The 17301-nt window shown below is 45.4% G+C and overlaps 2 protein-coding genes across 3 annotated transcripts; one reads left to right on the top strand and one right to left on the bottom strand.

Annotated features, from left to right (window-relative positions):
• Positions 1 to 2727: 2727 nt before the first annotated feature.
• LOC311117353 (DNA damage-inducible transcript 4-like protein) lies at positions 2728 to 5150 on the top strand. The gene is made up of 2 exons (XM_084192310.1): positions 2728 to 2960; positions 3812 to 5150. Exons 1-2 carry the CDS (start codon positions 2792 to 2794, stop codon positions 4252 to 4254), a joined length of 612 nt encoding a protein of 203 aa, XP_084048436.1. The 5' UTR covers positions 2728 to 2791; the 3' UTR covers positions 4255 to 5150.
• A 1523-nt stretch (positions 5151 to 6673) lies between these two features.
• LOC311117352 (bromodomain-containing protein 8-like) lies at positions 6674 to 17301 on the bottom strand. 2 transcript variants are annotated; one of them, XM_084192309.1, is made up of 17 exons: positions 17247 to 17301; positions 16650 to 16746; positions 16442 to 16511; positions 16249 to 16298; positions 16014 to 16136; positions 15744 to 15824; positions 15512 to 15576; positions 15240 to 15397; positions 14867 to 15052; positions 14481 to 14577; positions 13931 to 14067; positions 13144 to 13620; positions 12865 to 13061; positions 11771 to 11863; positions 11607 to 11675; positions 11133 to 11418; positions 6674 to 7842 (listed from the first exon to the last, which is right to left on the bottom strand). In XM_084192309.1, the coding sequence occupies exons 1-17, from the start codon at positions 17263 to 17265 to the stop codon at positions 7822 to 7824; spliced, it is 2226 nt and encodes a 741-aa protein (XP_084048435.1). In that variant the 5' UTR covers positions 17266 to 17301; the 3' UTR covers positions 6674 to 7821. The 2 variants fall into 2 exon arrangements, with proteins under 2 accessions (XP_084048435.1, XP_084048434.1); XM_084192308.1 differs by having other exon boundaries at positions 6674 to 8507.

Below are 17301 nucleotides of genomic sequence, written 5' to 3' on the forward strand. Positions count from 1 at the left end.
TTTCATGTAGAACTCTCTACGGAAAGGGTTCTACATAAAACTCAAAGGGGTTCTACCTGGAACCAAAAGGATTCTACCTGGAACCAAAAAGGGTTCTTCAAACGGTTCTCCTATGGGGACAGCTAAAGAATCCTTTTAGGTTCGAGATAGCACATTTTTTCTAAGAGTGTATATGGAACAGTAGTATTTGATTCATTTCATGAATTAGGTAAATCATTTCCTGTTCTCAATCTGATGAGGAAGCTGATACTGTGAGCAAACACACGCAAACACATGGATACACGCACTTACACACAAAAAAAAACATGTGAAATGCAAGCCGAGAGGATGTCTGCATCAGCCAAGCCAGACACAGTGGTAAGCTCCACAGACCAACACATTCGGTAGTTTCCCTTCACTTCCATAGAAAGACAGTAAACGTTCTAATTACTGTTTAGACGTCATAACGATAGCCAGAACCTCACACGATCTGGGCAGGGCTGAAGATGATAGGCTGATGGTGTACAGGTGAAGCCTTAAAAGGGTAAATGTCCCTTTCTGTGACTCATAACTGAACGATTTTACAGTCAGACTCCTTCCTGGGTCTAGTCATAGATTCTCGACAGGTCCAGCAACATGTGAGCCTAAAAATAGCACATAGATGTATAGATAGTGTGAGACTTGTATTTTCATTTCCAATACACATTACAAGGCCTGTGTGTGAAAGAGTGGCGTGCTGAGAAAACATTGACTCTTTCATAAACTCATTCATTTTACCATATCTGAAATTATGTGGTGTGGGTGTTGAAAAAGCAAAGGGAGAGGGGGAGAGAGGGAGAGGGGGAGAGGGGAGGGAGAGGGGGAGAGGGAGAGAGGGGGAGGGAGAGGGGGAGAGAGGGAGAGGGGGAGAGGGGGAGATGGGGGGATGGGGAGAGAGGGAGAGGGGGAGGGGGAGGGTCCAAGGTTCAGAGGAAATCCCCTTCCTGTCTGATCAGTGAGTGTCAGGTCATGTGATGTGATTCACCTGTGACTCAGCCCAGGTAAGGCTCGTGGCTGGCTGGGCTGGCCTTGTCTAGACCGGCTGGCACAGGTAGTGAGCAGAGCAGTGAGTGTATTCAAGTGTATACCAGAATCCTCATGTGACATATTTATGAAGGGATTCACCAAAAGGGAATCAAGCCAACCACCTCCAATATCCAATAAATAATGTTTAGTGGGTTATTGAACCTAAGCCTACCTTTTTAGGACTACATTAGGCATGGGTATCCATCAATTATATTTATGTTTAGAACAATATAAAACAATTTGTTATAAATACACTATATATACAAAAGTATGTGGACACCCCTTCAAATTAGTGGATTCTGTGATTTCAGCCACACCCATTGCTAACAGGGGTATAAAATCGAGCACACAGCCATGCAATCTCCATAGACAAACACTGGCAGTAGAATGACTAAGATCTGTGACTTTCAACGTGGCACCGTCATAGGATGCCACCTTTCCAACAAGTCAGTTCATCAAATTTTTGCCCTGGTGAACTGTAAGTGCTGTTACTGTGTAGTGGAAACATCTAGGAGCAACAACGGTTCAGCCGTGAAGTGGTAGGCCCACTACTGAGTTCCAAACTGCCTCTGGAAGCAACGTCAGCACAAGAACTGTTCGTCGGGAGCTTCATGAAATGGGTTTCCATGGCCGAGCAGCCACACACAAGCCTAAGATCACCATGCGCAATGCCAAGCGTTGCTGGAGTGGTGGTGTAAAGCTCGCCACCATTGGACTCTGGAGCAGTGGAAACGCGTTCTCTGGAGTGATTAATCACGCTTCACCATCTGGCAGTCCGAAGGACTAATCTGCGTTTGGCGGATGCCAGGAGAACGCTACCTGCCGGATGCATAGTGCCAACTGTCAAGTTTGGTGGAGGAGGAATAATGGTCTGGGGCTGTTTTTCATGGTTCGGGCTAGGCCCCTTAGTTTCAGTGAAGGGAAATCTTAACAATACAGCATACAATGACATTCTAGAAGATTCTGTGCTTCCATCTTTGTGGCAACAGTTTGGGGAAGGCCCTTTCCTGTTTCAGCATGACAATGCCCCCGTGCACAAAGCGAGGTCCATATAGAAATGGTTTGTCGAGATCGGTGTAGAAGAACTTGCCTGGCCTGCACAGAGCCCTGACCTCAACCCCATCTAACACCTTTCGGATGAACTGGAACACAGACTGCAAGACAGGCCTAATCGCCCAACATCAGTGCCTGACCTCACTAATGCTCTTGTGGCTGAATGGAAGCAATTCCCCACAGCAATGTTCCAACATCTAGTGGAAAGGCTTCCCAGAAGAGTGGAGGCTGTTATAGCAGCAAAGAGGGGACCAACTCCATATTAATGCCCATGATTTTGGAATGAGATGTTCAACGAGAAGGTGTCCACATACTTTTGGTCATGTAGTGTATGAGTGTTTGTTACTTAAATTTTTTTGATAACCTAACAATAAACCTTTCTAATAACATGAATGGAATAGAATACAGAATACTGGATAAAACGGGTGATATTGTCAGTATTGAGTAGCCAGTAAGAGCAATGTCTAGGCATGTCGCGTGAGGCTGATTCAACCCCTTCCAGCAGTTGCTCACTGTCGCGCTGCTATGGTAACAAAGGAGGCCGTCCCACACGTGAGCAGCTGATGCAACCAAGGATTACTATTTAAACAAGGTGAGAGCCCCAGCGACTTCAATCAACTGACGCCTACATGGAGAGAATAGACCGAAAACCTGTATCACTGAGTGGAGTATTGGAGATAGAGAAAAAATCACAATGGTCTATACCCCGGCTTTGGTCCTCGGACACGGAATGCTCATTATGTCTGTAGAGGATAGCGTAGTCGAGCGAAAGTTTCTCTATCAAATCACATCGAGCAACAAAAAAGATACGCGTCGGGGCAGCCTTGAAAGTTGCGAATTCATCAAGGAAAGGAACTCCTCAAGTAAGGCTCTGTTCTGAAATCTAAGTTTTCATCGGCTATATGTGCTGTTATAAATGATGGCACATTATAACTGTCAGTTAATTCTGGTGACTTTATAGGCCTTTTGTCGAACTTTAGCCTACGACTCATAGGTTTTGACCATTCCAAGCGGCCACAGATAGTAGCCTGCACTGATACAACGTAGCTGATGCAGCCAGATAGTCTACACTCTACAGCAGGGTTCTTCAATTCCGGTCCTGGAGGGCCGAAACACTTCTGTTTTTTATTTCTACCTGGTAGTTAATTGCACTCACCTGGTGTCCCAGGTCTGAATTAGCCCCTGATTAGAAGGAGAGGATGAAAAACAGAGGTGTTTCAGCCCTCCAGGACCGGAATTGAAGAACCCTGCTCTACAGTCTGTAGCCTACTGCTCATGACTGTCAGCTGATGGTCTGTTCTTGAAAGTTCATTAATTAAACCAACCTCTGTCTCTCGTTTTTAAAGTTGCTGATACATTGCCTTATTTTGACGATCAATGTAAAAATGTTGCGCAATATATATATAAGAATAGTCTATTACAATGTTACATTTTAGTCATTTAGCAGACGCTCTTATCCTGAGCGACTTACAGTAACCTAGTGAGTGCAAACATGTTTCGTACTGGTTTAAATGTATTATTGCAATGCTATTGAATATTAGGCTAAATAACTTCAGTAAATAGGCCTAGGTGAAACAGTATAGGCTCTATATAGAATAGGCCTAAATATAGCCCCTGCCTTATCAAATGTCTGTAATACAAAAGCATAGGCTGTACAACTTAAACTCATGGTTCACCAGCAATATATTGATATTAACACACCATTCTTTTCCAGGTCTGGACTCTGAAATTACTCTCGACTGTGAGGAGAGAATACTCCAGCAGGACATGACCAGGCAGATCGAGGGTTGTCTCTCTGAAGCTAAAGAATCGAATCTGCGCTGCCGGGTGCTGCTGCTTCCCCGCCCGCTGACCGCCAAGGTTGCCCGGGACGTGGTGCACTCCTCAGTTGGAGAACCGTGTGGGCTCCGTGGGGCCTTCATACAGGTTTATTTGGAGACACAACAGGGCCTGCAGACGCTGGGTACTATATCACCCGACCCCACCGTCACTCCTACCTTCGAGCTGTCCATAGTGTTCAAACTGGACAAAGATGGTTGGCCTCCTCTCAAACACATGTTCGTTACCGACAAGGTGTTGAAACTACGACCCCAGTACCGGCTGGTCAAGAATAAATTGTATTCCTCCGCGAGCCCTGTCATACACGAGTTTTGCTGAGATAGATAATTTCTGATCAGGGATCAACACGTGGCATATGTTTCTACATTCCTTTTTAGGAGAAAAATCTCAGCACTACTTTGTTGTTTTTCTTGTGTACTTAATGCATGTCAATGTACACCTGTATTGGAGTTTTGCACAGTATATGCACTGGAAAATCACTGGAACAGTCAGCTCAATTGTGAAAAGAAATATACTTATGTGTAGGTGACAAGGAGGGAATGTTACCCTAGAAGTTTTGTATGGCTGAAATTTGAGTTGACCTAGTTAGAAAAAAAGCACAGAATGCATGTTACCTTGCTGGTTCTAGCAGGGGGTGAAATGTGTTACAGTTCTGTACAAATGTAAGATCTTCATTTGAGCCAGTTTGCTACAGCAGGAAAATAATCCTGCAGCAACAGGAAATGTGGATTATAATTAATGGACGATACATCTTTCGTAAGAGAAAATCATGTCTGAAATTTCAAAGTGGAAATTAAACTTCAGAAGCCCTTTTAAATCTCAAATACACAAGTAAACCTTTTCCTGCATTGCAGGGTGATCATATTAAGATCCTACATCTGTACAATGTAACAGCCATAGGTTGTTTTTTTGCAACCGACTTGCACAATTCCTTTGTAAAACCATGGAAACCTCATGTTGGCTGTGAAGGCAGCGGGAAGGCAAGCTGGTATTGCCCCTAACCCTGAGTCCGAATGTTTCTGTCTTGCAGTATTGTTAAACTGAAATAAAATGTTTTTGCACAGTATCCTTTTCAGTGTTGCCATACTCTTTTAATCATAAAAGCTGTCAAACTTCAATGTCTATACTCCATACCCAAGACCAGAAGGTCTCAACTTGGGTCTGTCAAAGTTTAGACTGACATTACCATTGTTTTAAATTCTTACTCTAATAAACAGTTGAACAAAACACACAAATGAAAAAACTAAACTGTACATAAAGTTCAACACTCAGTTACTACTCTTTTGAACTCCCGCTAACATACAGTAAACACATCCCACTGGGGAAATGTGGGTAATTCTTGGTTGACGTTGATCAGAGATTTCAACCTTTATTAACCCACTCAAGACAGCCAGAAGTTTGTTGAATTCCCAATGGGTTATCACTATGCTTTCAACCATCTAAAAGCACAACCAAATTCCAATGGAAAAACTGTCTGATTTTTTGGTTTAGTTGTCATTAAATATTTTATCACTGCACTTTCAATGATTTAAAAGCACAACAAAGTTCAAATGGGAATATAATGTCATTTTGTATTTATACAACTTAATGTGTCATCACTGTGCTTCATCTAATAGCACAACCAAATTACCTGGACTGCAGTTGAGATTACATTAATAGTGCAAGTGATCAATGCTGTTAGATTCTGCAGATATTTTATATTGTGAAGATCTCCACAGACCTGCGACCTTTGCATGCCCTCATGAACATTAAGGCTTTCTATGATTACGTAAGACATTGATAGTTACAGTAACCAATGTGGCCATGGATGTGCTACTCATTTAAAGGTTGAATAAAAACAGTTACATTAGTTTGTAAGTGCCTTAACTTCAGGCTATTTACTGTATTACAAAAGTCATATCGAATTGTGTTAGCTTGACAACTCAACCAAATATCAACATTTAAAGGAGATGTATAGTTTCATCTGTCACTGGTTTAATCCCATTCTTTAACTTTTATTTTTGGTTTATTTAGAGAATCCAACATATGATTTGTTAACTTGTCATCAAGTTAATAGGTGTTTTACTGTATTGCAAAAGTGATATTGAATTGGGTTTGGTTGTCAACGCAACCAAATATCAACATTCGAAGGAGATGTATATTTTTTTAGCCACTGACAGTGCGACTAATTCCAGTTTGTCTACCAATTAATAATTGATATGTTGGATTCACGTCTCCAACTCAACTAAAAAGTTAAAGAATAGGACTAAATCAAATCAAACTTTATTTAAAGTGCATTTAAAGTTTGATTTGATTTAGTCCTATTAACTTTTTGGTTGAAATGGAGACATGATTCCAACATATTAATAGTTCACTTGTAGATTACGTTTGACATCAAGCAGAGCTTGAAACTCTAGGCCTATATGTATTGTCTATTTTTAGTTGAATTGAAACAACAGCTGTTGATGACTTTGCAAATGCTATATAGGCCTAAATGTTATCATTGATGATATTAATTATAGTGTATGGTTATATTTCATTTGCTCTGTTAAACCTACCCTTTGGAATGACTTCGATAGCAACATTGGTAGTCAGTGACAAATATCAAAGCTGGGCTTGGTTAAAACTCTGGATGGGAGACCAAATGGACAGCTGTGTAGAATAACTCTGCAGTAGGAGGTGCTGCCCAGCCAATTGTAAAAAAAAAAAAAAAATGGATAGTGGATATAACGTTGAAGATCAGACATTGTTTCAAAGGTACAAATTCAACAGATTTTATACACGGTTTATCTATGTGCAAAATTGGTTACTATGATTACATAATTCTGTGGTTGAAAATTCACCCTCAAAACAACAGTTTGATGACTTTTTGCAAATCCAATGTATGTTCCATAGAAATACAAATGAATAGAAAGGGCGTCTCCATTCAAGTCAATGATGGCATAATGGGTGGACTGGCAGCCATTTTGAGTGTAATAATATAATATAATATGCCATTTAGCAGACGCTTTTATCCAAAGCGACTTACAGTCATGTGTGCATACATTTTTACGTATGGGTGGTCCCGGGGATCGAACCCACTACCCTGGCGTTACAAGCGCCATGCTCTACCAATTGAGCTACAGAGGACCACATGCCAGGAAGTAAAAACAGGAAGTGTACCTTCAATCTGTGCTGTGATTTGTTGAGTCAACTCAATTGACATGACAAAAAATACATTCCATGAGTCACATCAGTTAGCATCATTTGAATGAACATTCCAAAATACCATGGAAATTATTGCATCACAATACATGGCAGCCATTGCGAGTGTACCCATGAGTTAACCAGTGAATTAATTGCCAGGGTTAGAGGTTTGAAGCCCGTTCTATTCATTCTTATTTCTATGGTATTTTCCAAATATACTTAACAAAAATTATAAACGCAACATGTAAAGTGTTGGTCCCATGTTTCATGAGCTGAAATAAAAGTTCCCAGAAATCTTCCATGCGCACAAAATGCTTATTTCTCTCAAATGTTGTGCACAAATTTGTTTACATCCCTGTTAGTGAGTATTTATCATTTTCCAAGATAATCCATCCACCTGACAGGCGTAGCATATCAAGAAACTGATTAAACAGCACGATCATTACACAGGTGTACCTTGTGCTGGGGACAGTAAAAGGCCTCTCTAAAATGTGCCGTTTTGTCACACAACACAATGCCATAAGTGTTGAGCGAGCACGCAATTAGCATGCTGACTGCAGGAATGTCCACCAGAGCTGTTGCCAGAGAACTGAATGTTCATTTCTCTACCATAAGCCGCCTCCAACGTCGTTTTAGAGAATTTGGCAGTACGTCCAACCGGCCTCACAACCGCAGACCACGTGTAACCACGCCAGCCCAGGACCTCCACATATGGCTTCTTCACCGGACCTGCGGGATCGTCTGGGGAGGGAATTGTTGCATGTTGCGTTTATATTTTTGTTCAGTTACATTGAAACAACGTTGATTCAACCAGTTTGTGCCCAGTGGGATCATGATTCCTTGCAGCATATTTTGCAGTTGGCTACATCCTATACACAAAACAATGGGGCCCCAAGTCAGTCAGTCACTAGTACTTTAGTACTACTGTAGTACTGCAGTAGTAAAACAGATTCAGTCCTCCAGGGCTGCAGTGTCTGCTGGTTACCAGTGGCAACTGTCAATCAGAATCATATGATGTCTGGATATCTAGTGTACTGGCTTTAAATACAATCATAGACTTAAGTTAGTTAATTAAACAGTACACAACTATGGTACACAATGATAAATCAGAAATGGCCTGGAGAGAATACCAGAAGACTGCAGCCCTGCTCGCCCTATCTCTGACACAAACCATCGAACCGAAAACTCTTTGATTAAACTCAAACAACCAACTTCACAGAACAGTAACAACTCCACCAAACATTCTCTGGTTAAAATCGTCCAATCACTACATCAACTCTCTCTTTAAACCTACAGCCCTCTGGCCTGTTGGCACCCTACTGTCCTACTGCCTTTTGACTCTCTGGTTATTTCTTCATCTTCATGTCTGCTTCAATAGCACAGCGGCGCCCTCTTGTGCCCCCGTCCTGCAGGGAAGAGAGGTGGGTGAAGGTCAGTCTGACACCAGGTTGAAAACCCAGCGATGGCTCGTGGTTGGCCCGTTAAAAACACAAGACGATCTCCCACCAGAGGAAAACCAGAGAAGAAAGAAAAGCGATGGATCAGACGAGAAGTTGAAGACAACCACTGGATACACAAAAAAGGCATTTGTTGAGAAATGAACGAACACACGTACACACAACCAGGATGGGTCCATTTAAAAATCAAATACCGAAGGTTAAAAATGTAGTGACGGTGACGGATGTGTTTGTTAATATGAGAGGTGAGTGTTTGACTACAGGTGTAGTCAGTGAGTAGCAAACTGTTTTATGCCTTTCTGAATATGAGATTAGTGTTTTGGGTGTGTGTGACAGAGACGGAGAAACAGAGCGTGCGCTTGACTTGGCCTGGTGAGTTGTGACCTTCGACCTGAATACTTACAAAGAGAGAGAGAAGGAAAGCGGGAGAAGCCATTGGGACACTGTCCTGTAGGAGGACAAACAGTTAGTGAGAAAAGAGAGAACCACACACCCACACACAGTGACATTTACCCCTCGTATACACACACACCTCTCCACACACATGCATACACACACACACCTCTCCACACACACCCAGAGTAAACAACACAAACAAGACAACATTGTACAAATAGAAGAACAGACAGTAAGACAGACACACGTTCAGACAGTCAAGTGAGAAACACAGCAGACAGACAGTAGTAATGGAGAGGGGAGACAGACAGTACTAATGGAGAGGGGACCCAGACAGTAGTGATGGAGAGGGGACCCAGACAGTAGACAGACAGACAGTAGTAATGGAGAGGGGAGACAGACAGTAGTAATGGAGAGGGGACCCAGACAGTAGACAGACAGTAGTAATGGAGAGGGGAGACAGACAGTACTAATGGAGAGGGGACCCAGACAGTACTAATGGAGAGGGGACCCAGACAGTAGACACACAGTAGTGATGGAGAGGGGACCCAGACAGTAGACAGACAGACAGTAGTAATGGAGAGGGGACACAGACAGTAGACAGACAGACAGTAGTAATGGAGAGGGGAGACAGACAGTAGACAGACAGACAGTAGTAATGGAGAGGGGAGACAGACGGTAGACAGACAGTAGTAATGGAGAGGGGAGACAGACAGTACTAATGGAGAGGGGACACAGACAGTAGACAGACAGTAGTAATGGAGAGGGGAGACAGACAGTAGTAATGGAGAGGGGACCCAGACAGTAGACAGACAGTAGTAATGGAGAGGGGAGACAGACAGTACTAATGGAGAGGGGACACAGACAGTAGACACACAGTAGTGATGGAGAGGGGACACAGACAGTAGACAGACAGACAGTAGTAATGGAGAGGGGACACAGACAGTAGACAGACAGACAGTAGTAATGGAGAGGGGAGACAGACAGTGGTAATGGAGAGGGGACCCAGACAGTAGACAGACAGTAGTAATGGAGAGGGGAGACAGACAGTACTAATGGAGAGGGGACCCAGACAGTAGACACACAGTAGTGATGGAGAGGGGAGACAGACAGTACTAATGGAGAGGGGACACAGACAGTAGACAGACAGTAGTAATGGAGAGGGGACCCAGACAGTAGACAGACAGTAGTAATGGAGAGGGGAGACAGACAGTGGTAATGGAGAGGGGACCCAGACAGTAGACAGACAGTAGTAATGGAGAGGGGAGACAGACAGTACTAATGGAGAGGGGACCCAGACAGTAGACACACAGTAGTGATGGAGAGGGGACCCAGACAGTAGACAGACAGACAGTAGTAATGGAGAGGGGACACAGACAGTAGACAGACAGACAGTAGTAATGGAGAGGGGACACAGACAGTAGACAGACAGACAGTAGTAATGGAGAGGGGAGACAGACGGTAGTAATGGAGAGGGGACCCAGACAGTAGACAGACAGTAGTAATGGAGAGGGGAGTGGGTAGACAGACAGACAGTAGTAATGGAGAGGGGAGACAGACAGGCTCCATGCTCCTACAGAAGAACTGTAATGGCAGGGAGGTTAGGAGAGAGGCAAGATAAGATTATTGGGTCATGAGATGGGTACACAGTCAGTCCGGCGTCAATTGTACATGTCTTGGCTCCTTGGTGTCGATGCTGGACTCGGAGGTGTGCGTGTGTGTGGTTGAGTACAGGTAACTGCCAAAATAAAGGAAACACATTGAAGTGGCTGGAACTCTATTGGAGGGATGCGACACCATTCTTCCACAAGAAATTCCACCATTTGGTGTTTTGTTGATGGTGGTGGTGCCGCTCCATAATCTCCCATAAGTGTTCAATTGGGTTGAGATCTGGTGACTGAGATGGCCACAGCATATGGTTTACACCGTGTTCATGCTCATCAAACCATTCAGTGACCACTTGTCATCCTATGGGGGCATAGCCATGGTAGCCAAAATAATGGCCTGCCCAGCATTTTTATACACGGCCCTAAGCATGATGGGATGTTAATTGCTTAATTAACTCAAGAACCACACCTGTGTGGAAGCACCTGCTTTCAATATACTTTGCATCCCTCATTTACTCAAGTGTTTCCATAATTTTGGCAGTTACCTGTATGCGTATGTGTCTAGTCTTACCTTCTCCACTGACTCCCCTGGCTTGCGGCCCCCCTCGCGGCCTCTGAGGCTCTTGGTGGAGATGGAGGACTCTGAGGTCTGCATGATGAGCTGAGTGGCCAGGAACTGCTGCACGTGTTCTAGAACGTCCCTCTGCATCTCCAGGGCCATGTGGAACACGTCGTGGTCAGAGCTGTTGTACATCACCGCGTTCTGGAACATCAGCATGATGTCACGCTGGAACTCTGCTGTCGTACGGATCTGACCCGCCTCGATACTCTTCTTGATGGCCGACAGATCCATGGGTCTGGAGGGGGAGGGAGGGATTGGGTGTGAATGTGTGTGTGTGTGTTTGTGTATGAATTTGTGTGTGTGTGTTTTAGATGGTAAGGTTAGCATGTACTTACATTGTTTTATAAATAAATAGCTTTTATTTTCATACGCACATAACATATAATAGCAAACAAACACCGTTTACTGTTATAGAACTCTCACCTGTGTACAATGCTGTGGTAACCAGGGGCGATGTCTTCAGACACAGACTGAAGGAACACACTGGCGTACCTGTCAAAGGTAACAACAACTGATCCGTCAAACTCTACAGTAGCTCAGACATGTTAAGTGATTGGCTGTTATTGGGAAAATGGCTAAGAGCTGACCTGTGATTGGCTGCTGCTCTCCACACCAGCATGATGGCTTTCTTCCAGATCTTCTGAGCCTGAACGGCCTCCTGATCCTCCCCACATATCGAACTGAGAGAGACGGAGGGAGAGACAGAGACAGAGAGAGACAGACAGACAGAGGAGGGTGAAAGGTGAGTGATAGAAGGGGAGAGAGGTCAGGGGAGAGAGACAGACAGACAGACAAAGAGAGAGACAGACAGAGAGAGAAGGAGAGAGAGAGAGAGACAGACAGAGGAGGGTGAAAGGTGAGTGATAGAAGGGGAGAGAGGTCAGGGGAGAGAGACAGAGAGAGACAGACAGACAGAGGAGGGTGAAAGGTGAGTGATAGAAGGGGAGAGAGGTCAGGGGAGAGAGACAGAGAGAGAGAGAGACAGACAGACAGAGGAGGGTGAAAGGTGAGTGATAGAAGGGGAGAGAGGTCAGGGGAGAGAGACAGAGAGAGAGAGAGACAGACAGACAGAGGAGGGTGAAAGGTGAGTGATAGAAGGGGAGAGAGGTCAGGGGAGAGAGACAGAGAGAGAGAGAGACAGACAGACAGAGGAGGGTGAAAGGTGAGTGATAGAAGGGGAGAGAGGTCAGGGGAGAGAGACAGAGAGACAGACAGACAGAGGAGGGTGAAAGGTGAGTGATAGAAGGGGAGAGAGGTCAGGGGAGAGAGACAGAGAGAGAGAGAGACAGACAGACAGAGGAGGGTGAAAGGTGAGTGATAGAAGGGGAGAGAGGTCAGGGGAGAGAGACAGAGAGAGAGAGAGACAGACAGAGGAGGGTGAAAGGTGAGTGATAGAAGGGGAGAGAGGTCAGGGGAGCGAGACAGAGAGAGACAGACAGAGAGAGAGACAGACAGAGAGACGGAGGGAGAGAGAGACAGGGAGAGAGACAGATAGACAGGATTGTGATGAGAGTGAACAAAAGCCCATCAAGACAGCTTACTACAGAGAAACCACCCCTAATCTTGGGGAGAGGTCAAAAAGCATTCTTTAGGGTCAAGTTGACTTGCTTTATTCAGGCTTATGATGGCATGTTCAGGTTAAGAGTTGCCATGGATACAAGGACCATGGTTGGACACTTACAACTGGGAAGAGGCGGGGCTGCTGGCTAGCGAATCAGCTGTGGTGTAGCGTTGGGAGGAGGGGCCATAGCCGTCCTCGCTCTCACTGGCTGCCGGTTCTACTTCTGATAGGTAGGGCCCCTCCCCCTCTCCACACTCCTTCATCTCCATTCCTTCATCAGGATCCCCGTCGCTGCCTCCATCCTCATCCTTCACTTCCTACACAAAGATGCACAAGGAGAGATGATAATTCAACTGCACCTGGTAGAGGTGTGTGTGTTACTGAAAAGAGGACAATTACCTTGGACTCTTTCCCTGATCCGGAGCTGTCTTCTGAGTCTAGGCAGGGTGTGTTTGGTTCTGGCTGGGTCCACTCCTCATTTTCAGTCTTCACAGCTGTGCTCAGGGCTCCTTCCTCCCCTAGAACGCCCTCCTCTGTGACCTCACTTCCTGCCAGGCCATCATCAGCAACAACAGAAGGGGCAACGTCTGTCTGCACTGTTTCTTGTCCTTCACAGTCCTTCCCGTTCCCCTCCTCGGCTTCCCCCCTTCCACGCTCTGTCTCTGTCTGTGGCTCCAGGCCCCCAGGGTTAGCTCCCGCCCCAGCCTGAAGCCCCTGTGTGGGGTCAGACTGAACCGTAGGACCAGGCTCTGAGGCCTTCAAGTCCTGGGCCTCCCATGGGCCTGAGAGGGAGTGGCCAGCAGAAACAGCCTCCTCACAGAGAGAGAGAGCAGCCTCCACTGCTGCAGCATCTAGAGCCTCCACAGAGTCATCCACCTGAGAGAGAGAGAGAGAGAGAGAGAGAGAGAGAGAGAGAGAGAGAGAGACAGAGAGAGAGAGAGAGAGAGAGAGAGAGAGAGAGAGAGACGGAGAGAGAGGGAGAGAGAGAGACGGAGAGAGAGAGAGAGAGGGAGAGAGAGAGACGGAGAGAGAGAGAGAGAGGGAGAGAGAGAGACGGAGAGAGACAGAGAGAGACAGACAGAGACGACTGTGATGAGTGCGCACAAACAAGTCCGCTTACTACAGAGATATCTAGGTCAAAAGCTGTATCCCACCCTCTCAAAGTCCCCCCCCCCACACCATGTACCTTCTCCTCTATGATGGCGATGATATCTCTTAGGTCCAGCTCGTCCCCCATGTAGGAACCAGGTACATTGTCCTCCTCCACTAGCCCTGGCTCCATCACTAGCTCCACCTTCACCACCTCTGAGCCTGCCTCTCTGACTGAACACACAGACACAGAGAGAGAAAGACAGACAGAGAATCACGCACGTGTCACCACCAACGGTACACTGGTCTCACTGAGTAGAAATCAGATGAGGGTTCCTCTTTATATACTAGATATTCCTTCCCTTTTCTAGATGGAAGGGAGAGACAGCTGGGTTTAGAGAGAAACACTGACAGACAGACGAGGGACAGTATTAACCTGTGTTGGGTGGGGCAGGGCATGGGGGGGGGGGGCACTGTTTCCATTGGACACAACAAAGTACATCTAATAAAGGACACAGACACACACTTTGCTTCTAACACATTTAAAGCACATACAGCACTAATACTTAGCATCCTAACATGCACATCAAGCCAAACACATAACAGCCAGCCAGCCAGAGCGGTTACATCACGGTTGCCATAGTTACCTGCACTGGCAACCTCAAGGCCTGCTGTGATAGCGGGGGTTGTAGTAGGAACTCCTCCGTTAGCCAGTCCTGCAGCAGCAACATCCCCCTCCACTACCTGACAATATTACATCATCAACACACAATATCCCCGATTCCCTGTACTAAAGATTTCTAAATCAGCTGTTTTTACAGAGCAGCTTAGTAGGATGTACAACAGCATAGTATAGACAGGAATTTCCCTGACACCAGTAGCTTGTGAAGTCAAATTTAACCTGAACCCTCTCCCTTAAAACAGATCCACCCAATACAACCCAATATAATCCAAATACTTTCATCCCTTATTACCACAAATCATCCTGTTTTTTAATCCCTCTTCCAACTTTCTTTTGTAGTGTATTTCTCACCAGTCTGGGGCTAGCAGAGATCAGGCTTCCTTTCTTCAGCAGCTCTGAAAGGAGAGGTGAGGGAGGCGGCGTGGACTTCTGACTGAGGAGCCTCTTCTGTGGGGAGTCATCTACCGGAGACCCCAGGCTTCTCTCCTCAGGCCCCGCCATTGGAGCGTCCGACGACGGTAGGAACACGGCCACCCCCTGGGCATACATGTACAGAGTGGGGGAAAAAACACATTCACTGACCATTCCTCCATGACAACAAGAGACTAGCAACAACCAGCTAGAAGAGACACTCAAAACAGTACAAAAACATCTCTAAAGTTTATAACACAAGTGCTTTATGCATACAGTGTTATGGTGACCAGGACAAAGACCCTTCCCTTACCACATTGGCGCCAGAGGTCTCCTCTGCCTGGGGCATGGCTGTATCTGTTGGGGGTGTCGGGGTGTCTGTCTGTGCCTCCTCCATGCTCGTGGCACTCAGAGGGGAGCGTACAGTGACACTGGGCACCCGCTTGGGCGTGTTCTTAACCGCTTGTCGAGCTGAAACCAGAGAGAAGAAGAATGGGTTATTATTACCGGTAGTTCCTGAGCCTAATCATTGGTCAAATCAGTGGTGCCCAAAAGGTGGATTATTATTATTAGGTCAAAGCTTACCCTGATAGGCTGTCTCTGTGGCCTTCCTCTTAAGATCTGCCTCATCCTCATCCTGCTTCTTTTTCCTGCCAAACAATTTTAATCATGAAACACAATCTTCACTACTAAATCTGGTTCAGAAAGTACACTATGAATAACAACATAGTGTTTACAACAAATAAACAGAAAGACATATTGTTGGACAGACAGGCATGCAGACACAAACCGAGAGACAGACAGACCGGTTTCTTACTGTGTTATGTCTGTCCACAGCTCCTCCAGCCGGGAGTCCAGATGTCCTGTTTGGATCAGATCCACCTCCTTCTTCAGCTTTCTGTCAAAACAGGAAATACAGGGCCAAAGGTCAAGCATGGTAAATAGAGTGTATGGAGCATGTCGGTCATTTATAATGGCTTTGAACAGGGATACATTTTGGCTATGTATTGATAGTGAAGGGTCCACTGTGTGTGTGTGTGACTACATTTGTATGTGTGTGTGAGCGAGTGTGCCTGTGTGTATTGACCTGTATTTGTCCTGTGTGTCTCTCAGTCGTTTTTTCAGCTCCTCTATCCTCTCGGCGGTGAGTCTCCGTACGATCACATCCTCGATGGTCTCCACCACCTCACCCTTCTCCCCACGCTTACGCCTGAAACAGTGCCGTACATCAGACACATGAAGCGCTCTGACGACAGCTGGAGTGCTGCCTCCGCAACAGAATACTTAAATAAAGCAGATAAAATGTGTGTTTGTGTACTCACTTTGGAGCCTCTGTGGTCTCCAGCAGTTCAGAATACTGAGAGGCACAGTGCTGTGGGGTTCAGAGACACAGAGAGCAAGTTAGATATATAGTAGCTGACCTTTCAACTTTGTTCATCATGAAAGAGATTAATTGTTTTGTGTCACAGTGAGTCTGACTATGAAATGGGGACAAGCATGTTGTCTCTGTCATACCTTCTGGGAGAACCAGTCTGGAGGGCGGCCTGGCTCTGAGAAAGGCTTGATGGCTCTGCTGACTGACACCCTGAAAGGCAGACAGTGGCAGGAGGACAATCAAGCACACAAATTACCATGTAGAAGAGTTTACTATATACACTAGAAAGAAGAAAAAAAACATGTAAATGCAATCAGTGACAGACTGAAATAAGTAGTGTTTGTTTACCAGTTTTGGTCTCCGCTCCTCATTACAGAGGAGGCTAGGCATAGTTTCTCCCTCAATGACCACGGCTCCGTCGGGCCAACGGACAGCATCTTGTGTTCTACATAAAGACAGATATAAGGAAATTATGACGCTTGGAATAGGTAGGCTAGCAATAGAGAGAAAGAGAGATTTCACAGGTCGCGGCGCAGGGGGAACCAAAGTTAGGTCAGAGCACAAATCTAGGCTAGATAGTTAGCTAGCTAAACACCGGCTACACAGCAAGCAAGCTACAATATTGTTGTTAATGCAAATAAGGTTTTGAGCTATCTAGAAAAGCATAACATCACCACTTAGCTAGCTAGGTCATCTAACACAATAATTGATTTTGTTGTTTATCATATTCGGCTAGTAAAGTACGTGCTCTGTAGCTAGGAACACCAATTGTTATCAAGCTAGCAAACGTTAGCTTGCCAGGAGCGCGCCACTAGCTAACAAAACCCAGGCAGGGCTAGCTAGACGAAAATAATGTATAAAGCTAGTTACGAAAATATTGTAAATTACAGTTGAAATGTATGTATACGTTGTAGCTACACTTGCAAGCTAACAAATAATACTCACTCCCGACTCCACTCGCCATTTGTTTGTGGACAGGGCCTCGCCACTAAACTTCCGC

Source organism: Coregonus lavaretus (genome assembly GCF_964263955.1).
Source record: "Coregonus lavaretus genome assembly, contig: HAP1_SCAFFOLD_2035, whole genome shotgun sequence".
Taxonomy (NCBI): Eukaryota; Metazoa; Chordata; class Actinopteri; order Salmoniformes; family Salmonidae; genus Coregonus; species Coregonus lavaretus.

What these genes read in the sequence shown, in the direction of transcription:
- LOC311117353 (XM_084192310.1), top strand. Translation starts at nt 2,792, where the DNA reads ATGGTCTATACCCCGGCTTTGGTCCTCGGACACGGAATGCTCATTATG. An exon ending in CAAGGAAAGGAACTCCTCAA is followed by an intron (nt 2,961 to 3,811) that starts GTAAGGCTCTGT and finishes ATTCTTTTCCAG; the next exon opens with GTCTGGACTCTGAAATTACT.
- LOC311117352 (XM_084192308.1), bottom strand. An exon ending in TCGCCATCATAGAGGAGAAG is followed by an intron (nt 13,621 to 13,930) that starts GTACATGGTGTG and finishes TCTCTCTCTCAG; the next exon opens with GTGGATGACTCTGTGGAGGC. An exon ending in TACCACAGCATTGTACACAG is followed by an intron (nt 11,419 to 11,606) that starts GTGAGAGTTCTA and finishes CTCCCCCTCCAG; the next exon opens with ACCCATGGATCTGTCGGCCA.